This window comes from Ostrinia nubilalis, chromosome 22, assembly GCF_963855985.1.
Source record: "Ostrinia nubilalis chromosome 22, ilOstNubi1.1, whole genome shotgun sequence".
Lineage (NCBI taxonomy): Eukaryota > Metazoa > Arthropoda > Insecta > Lepidoptera > Crambidae > Ostrinia > Ostrinia nubilalis.
In genome coordinates this window covers 9,255,467-9,271,659 of record NC_087109.1, presented here as the reverse complement: position 1 = coordinate 9,271,659, position 16,193 = coordinate 9,255,467, and the positions used below count along the sequence as shown (strand labels likewise).

The following is a 16,193-nucleotide window of genomic DNA, read 5'->3' as shown; positions in this document are numbered from 1 at the left end:
GCTTTCTCGATAAATGGGCTATCCAACACAAAAATATTTTTTCAAATCGGACCCGTAATTCCTTAGATTAACGAATTTTTGAAAACAAACAAACTCTTCAGCTTTATTATATTAGTACTAGCTTTTGCCCGCGGCTTCACCCTCGTGAAATTTCATTTGTCACAGGTCGTCATAAATTATAGCCTATATGTTATTCTGGATTATAAACAATAATACTGTAAAGTTTCAACAAAATCCGTTCAGTACTTTTTGCGTGAAAGAGTAACAAACATCCAGACATCCAAACTTTCGCATTTATACTATTAGTAGGATAGAAGGATAGAAATATACAAGTAGATAATTATGCTATTTTCAGGGCACTTAAATACATCCAAACATAGCTTGCCCTATCACCACTTCGGGGCAATAAAACCAGAAAAGCCACAGACATTATTATTCATCATCAATCATCATTCATCTCACTCTCCCTTTATGAAACAAAACTCGCGGCTTTTTCTTACAAATAAGAAATCATTAAAACTAATGTGCCATTAGGCTAGTTGCCTCAAAAAATTTTTTTAGTCCGTAATGTTTAATATCAAAAAATATTGGACACGTATAATTTTATTTGTCAATCTAACAAATAATTACATAGTTATGGTGCGTTGAAGTTGCGCACGACGTCACAACGTGCGGCATTTTTAAGCAAGCGTTGACGTCACGGGCCTCTTCTTATGAACTTTGGGGCGCTTTATCTCTTTAAATTTTCATTAGTTTGAAAAAGTGAAAAATACGAGTAGAGTATTTTTTGATAAGTTAACTGACGGACTAATTAAAACTCTTGCTTTTTGACCCAGGCAACATCCCCATTGCTGCTGAAATAACTCAAAATATTTTCGATAAACACAACATTTTCTTAAAAATACTACATCCTGGATTTTCCGAAACTGTAAACACGTTGTGAAATGGACAAAAATAGATTTTGCAATAGATATTTTAACAAATAAGTCAAATTTTACAAATTTGACAAATACCTTAGGCACTGACTGAGTTAGATGCTAAACCTATAATTGGATTATTATTAACTAGCTTTTGCCCGCGGCTTCATCCGCGTGAAATATGGTTGTCATAGATCGTTATAAATTATAGCCTATGTATATGTTTTTCTGGGTTATAAATACTATTACTGTAAAGTTTCATCAAAATCCGTTCAGTAGTTTTTGCGTGAAAGAGTAACAAACATCCAGACATCCACACAAACTTTCGCATTTATAATATTAGTAAGATGTTGCAACCCTACTCATAATCTTGGACAATCTCATAAACATGCTTTAATTTTTTTCAGGTCTCTCACTCACCGCAAGACGAACGAACGGCGAACAAGTGAATGAAGTGAATCAAGTGAAGTGCGATAAAAATCGAAAAAGTGAATAATGCTGTGTGAAGTGAAGTGAAGTGAAGTGACTAGAAGTGGAACGTGTATGATGTGTTCAGAGTATGGATGAGACCAAAACCATACACAAGACCTGCGTGAGGGTCAACTCGGCTGACGATGACGAGTCGAGGGACGAGGTCGACCATGACTTACCAAAGAAGAATCCTTTTGTGCGGGTAAGTCTCACTTCTACTACTTCTATCGTGTAATAGGGTCTACTCCCCACCTTTCGGTCCCACCGCTGCAACTCCTGTGTAGTCAGGATCTAAAGCTTGATTGCTAATAAAAACAAAACAAATATAGGTCAAAATAATTGTGCTTCACGGAACAAAGTAAATAATATACAAAAAACAGCGAAGTGAATTTAATAATAATTGGGAGTCAAAAAGTCATAACATAAAATTAGGCCAATGCCTTATTTCTGAAACTTTGGAACCATCAGGTTGAATCGTCAAACTTGTAATGTCCTTAATTTCACACATCGTAGAAAGTTCACTGAATCGTCCTACAAACCAATGCCCATGACATAAAACGAGTTTGAGAAAATCAATTTGCGACTCGTCCCCTCTTAAATCCCATCTGGACATCAAATCTAGAATTTTTGAGTCGACAAAGTATTTCCCAACCCCTTGTCACTATCGACTGAGTCGCTTCATTTATTACCATGAGATAAAACACACGTGTGGTGTGTAAAATAATTGCGTTTACGTGCGAATGTAGGGGAGGTGAGCCCAAAGCGGGTATACCGCCCAAAGCGGGTAGCCTTCGTTATTCACGTATACAAGCCGATTGGGCACATGTGTGCGTTTCGTGGCAACGCCCGAACTCGTTTCGACACGAATCAGTTTGGCCGAAACATCGGCGACGCGCGGCGGAGCTCCGAGACGCGAATGTTTTTATTTGCCTGTTTCACAAAAAAATATCAAGATATGTGAATATGAATTACTTCATTCTGTTTAAAGTTGTGTTGAATCTGTTACTTGTGTATTATTCTGCATTAAAACAGCGTAGAATTCTTATTGTTTGAGCAACATTTCTGATAAAGATTTTGAAATTATTTTACAAAACGTGAAAAAGTATCTTTTGGGCAAAGCGGGTATGGGTAAAACGGGTAACCGCTTCTTATTCTTATTCTAATTATATATGGATACAAAAATGGTACTTTCATAGGTAATTTTTGTTGTTTTGGCTGAACAAGAATATGAATTGATAGAAGTCTTGTTTCACATGGATGATCTTTTTTTTGGTCTGACAAAATCGGACTTTTATCTCACGTATATCAATATGCAGAGAGCAATAGAATTCCGCACCCTTTCAAAAGTCAAACTGCTGGAGAAGATTGGTGTAAAGCCTTTGAAAAGAGATATAGAACTAACATTAAGAAAGCCAAAGCCAACGTCAGTACCTCGCCTTGCCCAGTCTCGACCCGTTTTGCCCCAGGGGCCATACCCGCTTTGGGCACCCCCTGCGGGCAAACCGGGTAAAATGACCGACTGATTACTTCTTAAATTTTTGAAGTGATTTGTTACAAGAGAAGTGATTTTTAGTTTTTATTACAAAGTTTAATACATACTTGTACGAATTATTAAAAATATATAACTTTGCAACTGCAGTAACGTCTTTTTTATTGACACAAACCTTAAGTTACCCGCTTTGGGCCCATCTCCCCTACTCGTATATTTTGCGTATCAGTTAATTCATGTTGCACTATAAAGTGAATCATCACTTCTATGTATACGGCATCCCGTTTTTTTGCAGGATCTCGTTTTAGTATTAATACGTCCTTCATTACTGGATTCTGCAAATCTGGATTGCCATGGGAATGGGCCCTCACGTTACTGTATTTCGGTAGTGGGTACCATAGGCGTCGTAAGGCAGTTCCCCTGTGGTTGAGGATTCCGGGTGGAGCTCGCGGTTTGCAGGCCAAAAATTCCCTGTTGTGGTAAAAAAAAATCTGTAATGTACGTACCTATATCGGGTGTGTGACGAAAAAAACTTTCGAGTCAGGAGTCAGGTCCAATTTTCTAAAAAATAATAGGTTAAAATTAACAAAAAATTAAATAACAACTCATTGCATAATTCATATTTTATAATCATTATGTAATTTCTACTTGTAATTATTGTGCCTAACTAACCGAACGAAACGTTTAAATCTATTAATGATATAATTATCGTTTAGTGTAAAAAATATTTAATAATGATTTTTATTGCAAATATAGCAGGTATTTCAAGCAAAACGTCCGTCGGGTACAGTAGCCTAAATAGTTTTGACAGCTCATATTTTAATTAAAAAAAAAAATTTTGTAAATTCAATGCTACTATGCAGATTGCAGATGGTACGATATTATAACCTAGGTACTTAATTACTTAAATATTTTATTATGTTCGTCTCCCTTCTTCACATAAAAATACTGGCAGGAGTAAAACAAACGAAGAGAACCGTTAAATCAATTCGCGAAGTAGATCTGAAGATCGTAATCGAAAACGTAACATTGGCGACAGTCGCCCCAAATATTTTTTGTCGATACAGCGGAGCAGACAATCGATCTGTACCAACTAAGTACCTAATGAGAATTGGCACGTAATTTTAAGTACACTACAGACATTTATGCAGTTGCATGTTATTTAGAAAAATAAATTTAACATCTAGTATTTACACATGTGTTTCATAAAATATGACATTTGTTTTACAGGTTCGATAAAAACTTGTTTTTTTCCAAACGAAAATTATGATACACATTTCGTCAAAAATTCTTCCAAAAACATTTTTATTTTCTCTCTCAAAATAGACACAAACAGGTGAATTTACCCCATAAAAATATATTCGGATTGCAATGGGAAAATTAAATGTTGACCAAACGACATAGCAATAGGTATGTTAAAATTATTATAAACTGTTAAAATACACTGTTCTAAATATGTAAAGTTTCGTGAAATCATATGATTATCTTTATTGTATTTTATGACTCTTGATAAAATGGTCACCATGTGAAGCCCAACCCAGATTTTTAATGAATTATTACCGTTATACGATTAGGATTACTTTAGATTAGATAGTAACTAATGAGTCTTTTAGTAAAGATTAAATCATAGCTGTGGCCGCAACTTTGCCTACTCGTGAAAATCTTACTGAACTTTGCGCCATCACATTTCGGCATTTCGCTTCCCACTCGGTGGACCGACGATCCGGTGAAGGTCGTAGGAAGCAGCTGGACTCGGGTAGCAGGACCGGTCGTTGAGGAGAATATCATTGGGGGAGGCCCTTTGTCCAGTTGTAGACGTGTTCTTTTAGTTGAAACGAACAATTGACACACCTGGTGCAGTTATAAAAAAGTCATTTAAGTCCTTATTTTTAACAAACAAGCTTTAAAACGTACTTTATACGTCCTAGTTAAATCCACTATACCTACTGCTTCCAAACAAAAATGTGGGTCAGTGCTGAGAAAATGCAGCACAAGGAATTCAGTCAGCAAGTGATGGTGCCATGGGCAGCGTAACGTTGCACGCTGTGCTGGTCAGATTCAAGTCGGGTCGGATCTGACATTGGAAACCAGGCCGTACCCATGTCATAAGTTTGCCTGATATCTTATCCCCTTGTAATAAGTGTTATTTTGCAATTAAATTATGACTGAAGTGCTCTCGACTATATTTTGAGCTAGTCAAGGCATTTCTTGACAAATTCCTCTTAACCGACCAACTTGTATACTTGGAAACGAGCTGGTGACTTGCGATTTCTCAATAACTCGGAATGGAGTTGTCGCAGTCTACCTGTTTCAGTGCAGGAATGCGGGAAAAGTGCACGGCATTCCCGGGGTAGGGTTGGCACTTTCCCATTAGTTTTCCGGTTTTATTTCCTCGTGGAAAATTAATGTAAATTTCTAATGTTGCTTACGAACTTATGTTAACTTCTCTGTGACGGGATTTGGCAAACACAAAAACTTTTAAAAAAGTAATTACTATTTACCTTCCCGACGTTTCAACTCGGTTGCACGAGTCAAGATCGCGGGCTGACTGATTATGATAATTTTGATAAGTAACTGATTATGAACTTATGTTAATTTTCCATGTGGAAATTTAAACTGCAAACTCAGGTTTCGGGCTAAACCAGTTCGTGACATTGTTCGTCAATGACAGATTTACCAAAGATTTTATATTCGACGAATCAATTTAATATGTATTTAATACATTTTAGACAGCCCTACTAAAATATTTCGACTGCCATATCCACTGGTTATAAGGACGACAGCATATCAATCTTAACACTATAGCACCTTACCTAGCTGTAATAGATGCTATTTTTCAACAAAAAAGTACAGCTCGATATGCTGTCGACTGTACTACATTATTCGTATTCGAATACTTAGCTCACAAACGTCAGTTTCTGCTAATCGTCCTTTGTTTATTAACGATCCTTTATTATTCTGAGTACTTGTCCAGACAAGGGGTGACTCTAAAATATTTACATATTTATGTGTTTAATGGAGCGTAAATCACAAAATAGAAATGGCGTAAAGGACTGATGTGCGTCAGTGGACTGATGATCTGGCGAAGGTTGCGGGAAGCACCAGGACCGGTCTTTGTGGAAATCCTTCCGATTTCGTTATGGACACCTTTGTCCAGCAATCAATGAACGTCTTTTGGTTAAACCAACGATTGGGTTCTCTAAATAGATAATATCTCATGATAAAGTGATATTTTGAAACTAAAAAGTATACTTACTCTTGTACAATGTACAATGTATTGCTACAATGTATTCTGTCAAAGGGCTTCCACTGCTGGACAAAGGCCGGCCTTCCCCAAGGATTTCCACAAGGACCGGTCCTAGCGCACGCCCGCATCCAAGTTGTACTATGCTTTCCCGCTGTTACTATGGTAAATAATAGGTGCTATGAGTCTTCCAGCGACTTGGCCCACTTTTAGCTTGGTCCACGGGCTATGTCGCTGGATTGATTTTTATGTTGACTGTACATAGTAGAAAAGTGTACGAAAGCGGTCCCACCTTACCTGTTGGTTGAGTAACGTCCGTCTGTCTCTGTACACAGTCAGCGACAAACACTGGAGAAAACCACCGGTCTTGCGATATCGCTTTTGCTGCCATTTTTCCTGTTGATAACGTCTTTTTGGCTGGGTTGCACCATCCATCTTAATTACAAACGTCAAAATCTGTCAAACTCCATACAAAAAACACCGGTTATCGTTATAGTTTCGGTTAAAGTTAGATGGTGCAACTCAGCCTTGCCTAGACTTTTACTCATCTCTACATAGAATGGGAAGTATGAAAAAATACTGGTGGTACCCTTCTGAGTGGGGTCCGTGGCCGAGTCCCCCAGTATTTGACGCACCCGTGGTGGACGCCCCCGATTTAAATAAATTTAATATCATATTTTTTTCGGCTTTTGCACTAAGTACAGTCAACGAAAAAAGTTTCACAAGCTAATTATTATACTAAACTATGCATGTTTTACGCTATTTATGCAATCTGGGAGCAAAATTTTAACCCAAAACCAGCAGTAGTAAGAAACAAAAAACTTTTGTAGGAATTATTTTCATTTCATTAGATTCATTTTTGTGTTTAATTCTACTGGCCTAATAAATATTTATTCGTTTATAAACATTTTTGTGCCTGACTGTACATTTGATTAAAAATTGCTTCAAATCGAATTTAACTGACCGGGGGCGTCGACCACGGGTGCGTCGAAAACTGGGGGACTCGGCCACGGACCCTCTGAGTGTTGGTCCCCGACATATGAAATACATAGAACTTATTTTCAATTTCCTAAACTCTATATGACTGCGACTTCGCCCGCGTGTATTTCGTTAAATTGTAGCCTTTGTGCAATTCTAAGTTATAAGGCTGACGTCATGTGACATTGTTAATTGTAATCGGAATCCGTCTAATATTTTTTGTGTGAAGGAATATCAAAAATCTGACCACCGCCTGAAAGTTCGCCGTTTCACAACGGCTGCCACGGATTCGAATCCTACCCCTTTCAAAAACTACTGGACGAATTTTGAAGAAACTTAACGCTATAAACTTAACAAAACGGCTGGTAGAAGCAATTAAAAAACACTTTCTTCACCACTAAATAACCATAGACTATCAGAAAAATAAGTAATTAAACCGTCCAAAAAGAAAGTGTCCGAACAATGAGTAATCAATGGTGTGTTTTGGCAGAAAATAATAGTCGGTTTTGGTAGAAACACGATACTGAGCATTGTCCGCCATCATCATGGGAATTCACTTTCTAACAAAGGCGTTAGGGTACATCAATTAGTTTGTGTTTCACGATTAAAACACGACCCAGGAATATCACTGCTGTTTTAGACTGACCCTTCAACCGTAAATAACCTTAACCGGTGTTTTTGGATGCAGTTTGATAGACTTTTTACTTTTTTTGTTAAAGGTTCTCTAAGGCTGAGTTGCACCACCTAAATTTTACTGTAACTGACGATAACCCGTATTTTTGTATGGAGTTTCACAGACTTTTGATGTTTGTTAGATTAAGATGGTGCAACCCTATGTATTCAGTTATGTGGTACAGTCTTGAACACAAAAATGTGCATATTAAGACACGGGTCTTAACGCGACGTTTATTAATGAGTTACATTATGTACTCACGGCTTGACGTTTCGGCTGCGATGCTGCAGCAATGGTCTGAAGCAGACTGATTTCTCTAATTGTTCTGATATAATGTAACATGGTTGAAATATGTACTTTTTTAAAGGTTGTCTTTAATTTTTAACCTCATTTTAATAATAATATTAGTTGTTGAATACCTACTACAAGGCAGTAGAAAGCCAAAACCGAACCCTAAACATGTGAGTCCGACTCATAATTTATTTAGGTACTGATTTTTTTAGAATAAATAGCTACCTTAATGTGTGCATATTAAGCGTAGTTCATGTGGTAATAGTTAAAGTTTTTCTTGGGCTAATAGAGGGAAATAAATAAATAATTGTGTCGGTTGCGACGACGTAGGTATGCAACTAGCTTTAGGACGCGGCTTGACTGGGAGAGTGGCGGCGGATTTCTTGCGGACTCTACGGAAAAAGAATAATAAGAAAAATTCGTTAAATTATATACCTACCTATTATAAAATCTTCCATTTCTCTACCTTGCTTAGACACACGTTGAAAATTACTATGTCTGTAGAGGTGTTTTATGGGAACTTTAAACCTGGGTTTCATGCACGTGTGAACTGTACTTCATTTGAGAGGAATGATATTTAACACAATTTAGGTAACATAATGTTTACTAAGTATTCTGAATAAAATTCATGATGAATTTATTTTTACAAAACCCTCATTCATTCCAATTTAAATTAAAAATACAAGGCCCTCGTTCAGTAAAACATTCAAATTTTATTGAAAAAAACTTATTGAATGCCTTTTTCATGTTCTATTTTATTAAAAAAGGCAAATTGAAAGCCTTTTTCATTCATTTCAAGATTCGTGCCTAAACCGCTACCAGTGAGGCCACGGACTGCATTCATTCAAGTTATTTATTTATTCTGTGACCCCAATACTCTTGTGCAATACCAAGCCTACATCAACTTATCTGGATTCTGCTATCGAAAAAGTACTTTATATCATCAGCCATTAGGTTCTTTTTAAACTGCCTATTTATACCATTCAGATGATTGCAATTTTTTTACTAGATACCTGTTCATGTTCAGTCATTGACGATTGTATACTAGCTTCTTCCCATGACTTTGCTTGCGTCAATTTTGATACATAAAATAGTCCATTATGTGGAAGACTGCTAGTCTTACGTCACGGGCGCCATATTGAGTCCCGAGTGTAGTTTACGAAGGAAATTAATACAACTTTAAGCCTTGTATTCATTAGGCAACATTTATTGATAAACTGTTTATGAGTAGTGTGAAACATGTTTACCATAAACACAGGTTTCTGAAACTTGGCCACCACGTCTTGCTCTCTACTCATAGCGGGGAGCACGGCAACATGTATCATAAACAATGGTTCTTAACCTATGTTTATTGACTGTTTATAAACTGTTTACAGAGATGATGAAACATTATGAAACATTGCTTATGTGTTCATAAACGTGTTTTTATAAACAGCGTTTATCAACAAATGATGCCTAATGAATACATGGCTTTATCCTCGACCCCAGTAATACATCAAAGAAACTGCTAAAGAAAATCCAATTTTCCTTCTAATCCTGAAAAACGAGTTTTCAATTTTCAAGCTGGAAAATCCTATTTAATAGTTTTGAAATCAATACTGTCAGTCAACGTAGAGTTCGCGACGTGTTGACGTCATATTCCCCCTTGCCATAAAAACCTATGGGATAGTAATTTTGAAAGCTCATAAAAGTTTGTCAATTACAGGTCTAACACCTGACCAGAAAGCGCAGCGCTGGACGTCCACACACAAGGTGGACCGACGACCTCATAAAGGTAGCAGGAAGGCGCTGCATCCAGCGCTACCAACCGGCCTTTGTGGAAATTATTGGGGGAGGCCTATGTTCAGCAGTAGACGTCCTATGGCTGAAATGATGATGAATAAAAAATCTAAAACTGAAAATCTTTTTGACGCGGACAAAGCCGCAAAACCAGCTAGTATGAAACTAATAAAGCTTTCAATGGACAAAATAACTGTCGAATCAATTGAATAGTTATCTTTGGATTAGCGATAGTTATGCTCGAAGGTCGAATTCCGACGAACAATGGACGGTTTTAATTATTTTATAGGGCATTGTAAATGGAATTACTCTGACTGATTGTGAGTGGTTTGCACTGGTTGTGAATTGGTTTGATTGATGGAATTAACTCAGTCACTATCAATAGCATAGTCACTAACTTAAGTTAATGGAATGGAAAATGATCAAAACGGAAGATGCTAACTAATTAACTATCAAGTTTAGGCTCGAGTTGACGAACTAGTCCATTTTTCTCATAATTTTTAACCTAATATTTTGTGCTATTATGCAGACAGCCAGTGGCAGCCAAAAAAACGCTTTATTTATAAAGTGCTTGGATCCAGTAAGTACCTCATCTATCTCTATGATAACTCTAATCAATATCGACTCAGTAGTTTACTCGTAGTTAGGGTTGAGTGAACACGTAAGACTCTCCCACTCGGTGGACCGACGACTGAGGGCAGCGGGAAACCCTGAATGCGGGCAGCACATTGTTAGTGAGAATCATTGGGAGTAGACGTCTTTTGGCTAAAGCGAACCGTTCGTTCATCGCTAACTGCTGTTTTAAGCAAAAGTTAATTGTTGTATGACCTTTGTCCAGCAGTAGACGTCTTTGTTTTGGCTGAAACGAACGTTCGTTCTTCGCTAACTGCCGTTTTAAGCAAAAGTTAATTGTGGTATAGGTTGAGGCCACCTCATCATTTGACAAGTAGGCGGCCATATTACCATACAATGCAACCAATTTGCTTTCTTGTTGGCGTGACCAATAACGCAATTTAATTGAATATTCAGAGCTTTAAAAGTTTTAGTGTAGGAGCTTAAAAGATGTGAGCCCACTTGTTAAGTTACCTACCGTACTCTTTAAAAGTTCATTTGGGTATTTTGGGTTTGGATGAAAATGTAGGTATGGAACTGTCAATTCTATATGGAATTGTCAATTCATCTAGCATAAATAGCAGGAGGACCAAAAGATCATAGAGATTTGGTGTCGTGGTGAAAAATGATAAAATTGGCTTAAATAAAATATTTTACCAGTTTCTACTGAAGCAGAGAGGAGACAAAGGACAATTTAACCACATAGGTCTCGTTAGTGGTGGACATTTGGACCACACTCCATACATTTTTGGTCATTGTCCTTTGTTTGAATGACCAATCACATTTAGTTATTTCCACTACACCTCTCCGTTCAGCTTCAGAGGGCTGAGTGTGAGTTTACATCAAAAGTCCTCACTAGTGAGCGCGTTAAAAAATATATGAAAATTTTAGTTCTTGAAAGATTCCGCTACGGGCATACACAATCCGTCATACATTTAGACTGAGTAGCACCACCTAATTTGACCATAACTCCGGTGTTTTTTGTATGGAGTTTGACAGATTTTTGACGTTTGTCAAAGTTAAAATAAAAACTACGCGCTCACTAGTGACTACGTTTGATGTAAACTCACACTAAGCCCTCAGTTGACAAATCTGATTGGCTATTTAAACACATCTTTGCTGGAAAATGGGACTGATCCAGATCCGCTTGTCAAACATGATTTAATCTATATGACATTGCGCAGCCAGTCAGTTCGTTTAACCCGCTATAAACCACAAATAAAGCTTACAAGACATGTGATTATAACATATCAAAGTATTTCAGATCGAACCGATAGTCTGATGTCATAGTACAACAAAAAATCGCCGAGTCACGATCTCACGACGCGTGCGCACGTTTGTGGCAGTGCCCTCTAGCGAACGGTGAAGTGTAGAATGAACTTGATATGTACTGGTTGGGATATTATTAATTACTTATTACAGGTAAATATACTCTTCTTTAGCTCCAGATCTTGGTGCTATAGCCTTTTGAAATGGTTCAATATTTTGATCAGAACGGGAGCAAACTAAAAATTGTCAATTTTCAGTAAAAACGGTCCATTATCTAGGTCTTTAACTTAAGTTTAAGGTGTAACTAAAATATAATGAACTTCAAAGTTTTATCTAGTAAAATGTATAGTTTATACCTGTAGAAGTTATACAGCCAAAAGTTTAAAAAACTGCCAACATTTCTCAAATTTTCATGCGTTGCTCAGCGAGCGAGCAGTCTTTCGAAGCTGCAATCTTGAACTTGCTGATAGTTTGCGATTTTAGCAATTCAAATAAAGCTACTAGCCGAATGTCGAAGGTATAGATCTAGCCAACTCGAGATCCGAAGAACGCTGATTCGAATCCTGGACTATTGTGGTGAAACCACTCGTGTCGTAACACTACCATAATATTTCGTCTAGTACGAGGGGTTAATGGGACTTGCAATACAAATGATGTACTATTCGGGACTATTCCCACCTCTCGTTCCCACCACTGCAACTCCTGTGTAGCCATGATCTACAGCTTGACCGCCATAAAAGCCCAACCAATGAAGGTCAAGTTTGTCCCGGGGGAAAGTTAAACTGTCATTGGACCCGCAACAAAATTAATCAGAAGAACAATTAAGGTTCGACTTCCCTCCATTGCAAAGCGGATGACAGGTGACAAACAAAGGTTTAGAACCTTTAGGAAAAGATTATGTACCACGGACAATAAATATCAATTAATAGGGCCTATCTTATGAGCAATTAGCAAACCTATCTTATAAAAACATAGGCTGGCCTAAGTCCCCTTTATGACCTAATAACCAAGCCATATAAGGTCTTAACATCCCGATCATATTGTCCGTATAACTCGGCGATGGGTCTCGCACGCGCAAATGTCACCGCGTTCTCAGCTGCGCGGGTCTAAGGTCGCGTGCCTCCGCGCATCTCTCAATGCTGTAGCATTTAGACCCGTATGTATTGTAGCGTTCAATACTTGATTCGATTTGGCCTGGATTTGGTCGCATGCTTAGGACAATCTAAGTCCGTATAACAAAAAAATTAAAGCTATTCTTGAGTTTGAAACTTTTTTTTCCACGACGAGGAAGCTCTTGGCCTGTATCTCACAGTGGTAAGTGACGATCAGGCCGAAGGTGGAAGGTGGAATTTTGAGCGTTGTCTAAGAATATGGGCCAAAGACCCTTATTAGGAAAATGCTGTTCGTCGTTTCAGCTAAATGACGTCCACTGCTGGACAAAGGCCTCCCCCAAGGTTTTCTATAATAAACGGTCCTGCGCTGCCCGCATCCAGGCTCTTCCCGCGACCTTTACCAGATCGTCGGTCCACCTAGTAGGAGGCCTGCCCACGCTACGTATTCCAGCCCGTGGTCGCCACTCGAGAACTTTCGAAGTTGTTGACAATTATGTATACCTGGGACAAACAGTCCATATAGGTAGGTCCAACTTCGAGAAAGAGGTCAATCGTCTAATCCAACTCGGATGGGCAGCGTTCGGGAAGCTTCACCATATACTCACGTCCGAAATGCTGTTCATTTGTTTTAAATTTGAACATAGAGCTCAAGACTATTTTTTTAAGTAATACATAGAGTTTTAAGTATGTCCCTAGATTGTAAATATTTAACAGGAATCTTGTTTTAGTTGTAAAAGGTGTTCTTTTGCATATCTGATGTGGTATCGACTGTAAATCGCGCAAGATAATTTTAATCACTGATTCATTGAGTACCTACAGCAAGTTGAAGCGTTACATAATCGGTAAATGCATCGCAATGTTGCAATCATTGACTCGATCGGTCAGCAGGTGCATCTGCAAATGTTAGTGTTTTGACAGAACGCTTTGAACTCTGAGCCCTGTGTTGCATAACCTTAATATTAGCAAGCGAATGGATTAATATTTATTGAGCACAAAGCCTAAATTAATGACTGTAGGACGATGTCTATCCCTTTATGACTGTGTTAATTCTAGATACAAAAATCGTAGAAAAAATTACCCTAGTTAACTCAATAATTGCTCTTTATTTGATGTCCGAATCATCGATTTTTAAATTATTTCGACATTATTTTTGAACAAAAATTTTAAGAGACTAATGCTAATTGGAGGACCTAAGCAATCATCAATCTTAAAAATAGGATAGATAATTATGAAACCATTTATTTGGATTACAAAATGTTAGTTCAATTTGACATACAAAAGACAAAAGTATCATAAAATTCAAGTGCTGTAGACAAACTTCAGTGAAGTTGTTTACCTAGTTTGAATAGTTTTATTACAACTTCATTATAGAGTTCTATATTGTTTCTATGCATTTATTTGTACTTTTGCAGTTGGAATTGACTGCTTTTTCATTCGAGTCGAACCAACACACGCCTAACGTTAAGCGCACGGCAATGTTTATCAACGCGAAGAGTCTAATGTTGATGTACGAACAGGAGTCTCAGTTTATCACAGAACTAGATAGCGCTGTGCAATGTAGGTACACATCACAGTCATGTTAGCAGATATTACAAATTAATAATATTGTAATTTGAGTTACACGTTTAATACAACTTTATGACGTATGCACTAGACTTGTATTTTTAAAGTTGTAACTTAAGTTACATATAGGGTGTCGAAATATCAAGATATGTACCAACCTAGACTGCATCCCACTTAACACCAGGTGCGATTGTGATCAAATACCTGCCTTGTTATGCATAAAAAGAAATTGCACAGTGTGCTTTACCTTACTTACCACTAGACTTGTTGTTAAACAAAGTAGGTACCTATTGTAATAATTAACATGTGACAGGTGTAAATATATAATTTAGTTGTTTGTACAAGTAACTCATCACTATGATTGATAATCACTTGTAGCATGACTTTACGCTACGCCTTGTTGTTAGTTATTTGAAGTTATAATTAAATAATAATACTCGTCACAATAACCATAATCATTCTAGTAATTTGAGGGGTTTTGCTCCTGCAGTGAAGACCAAAAATTACCTGAATGAACTGAAAAGATAGAAACAAGACAACTAAGGCTGAGTTGCAATAATTTACTTTAACCGTGTCTATAACAATAACCTGTGCTTTTTGTATGGACCTTCACAGTTTTTTGACATTGTTAAAGTTAAAGACCCAGCCTAAGGCTGTGTTGCACCATCTTACTTTAACTTTGACAAACGTCAAAAATATGTCAAACTCCATACAAAAAACACCGGTTACCGTAATAGTTACGGTCAAAGTTAGATGGTACAACTCAGCCTTTATGTTCATAAATGCAATCGGACTACTTTTGTTACTGATATGTACTTATTTTTGATGCCTCTGACTGCATATGTGAACACTTGTCATGTTTCTATCTTTTCAATAATTTCTCCAATATCCACTATGCACCTACAATACCTACAAAGGCTACAAACAAACATTGTTAATATGAATTGTAATGTAAGACCCTTCGCCTACTCAATTTCAAACGGCAATTTCCTCATTATGCAAATGTGCATGCGTTTTTTGTCCACGTATTAATCGGTGCATTGAAACGTGCAAAATTATATGCGTATTGTTGCAGTTTGTGTGATAATAATGTTGGCTACACGGATGGTCATAACGGAACGATGTTTTTCTATGGAATAATTGATTTCTAATAACCATAATAACGTTTTGTCATGATTTTTAGAAAATATTGTTATTATTTTAGTGAATTAAAAAAAATGTTACGATTTTAGTATATTTAAAGTTAAAAAGTGGCAACACTGTTAAAAACTTCAATCTTGTTTGGCAAGGAAGTGGTAATGTGGAGGGGATAGAGAGGCTTGTTGTAGGCCTAGAGCTCACTCAGAATCATTACTCTGTTAGCTTCGATAGAACTCAGACCACTTGACGAATCTATGTCCGATAGCTGTTATAATAATTATTGTGAGTTGAATATTGAGTAATTGAAGTGTAAGTGTGTAAGTGGAAATATACTCGAGTTTGGCTGGAATAAAGTGGTTTCTTTTTATCTCAGAAGTGGGATAAGAACAGAACAAAAGGTATGTAACGCTAATTTCTTTTTTTTCTACGTTTGAAAATTATGAAACTATCTGATCAATTTTTTTTATTATTATTATAACATTTGGCCAATTTTCAAAGTAAATTAACAGTAATTACTGTGTTATTCACTTTGCTAAGGATATTCTTTAGTTGTGCAAAAATGAAATTGCTCAAACGGCCAGGGTATCGGACACATAATACTTATGGTCCAGATTCCTTTTGCCTTAAGCTTACAACGAAAGTACGCATTTTTTTA

General features: G+C 37.1%; 1 protein-coding gene across 1 annotated transcript in view; it reads left to right on the top strand.

Moving 5' to 3' along the window:
• The first annotated feature begins 1,430 nt into the window (after positions 1 to 1,430).
• The window catches only part of LOC135082819 (rhophilin-2), a 107,794-nt gene continuing 93,031 nt past the window's right edge, over positions 1,431 to 16,193 (top strand). The window contains exon 1 of the mRNA XM_063977583.1: positions 1,431 to 1,590. Coding sequence (XP_063833653.1) covers positions 1,477 to 1,590 — 114 coding nt within the window. The 5' untranslated portion in view covers positions 1,431 to 1,476. The remainder of the gene's footprint in view (positions 1,591 to 16,193) is intronic.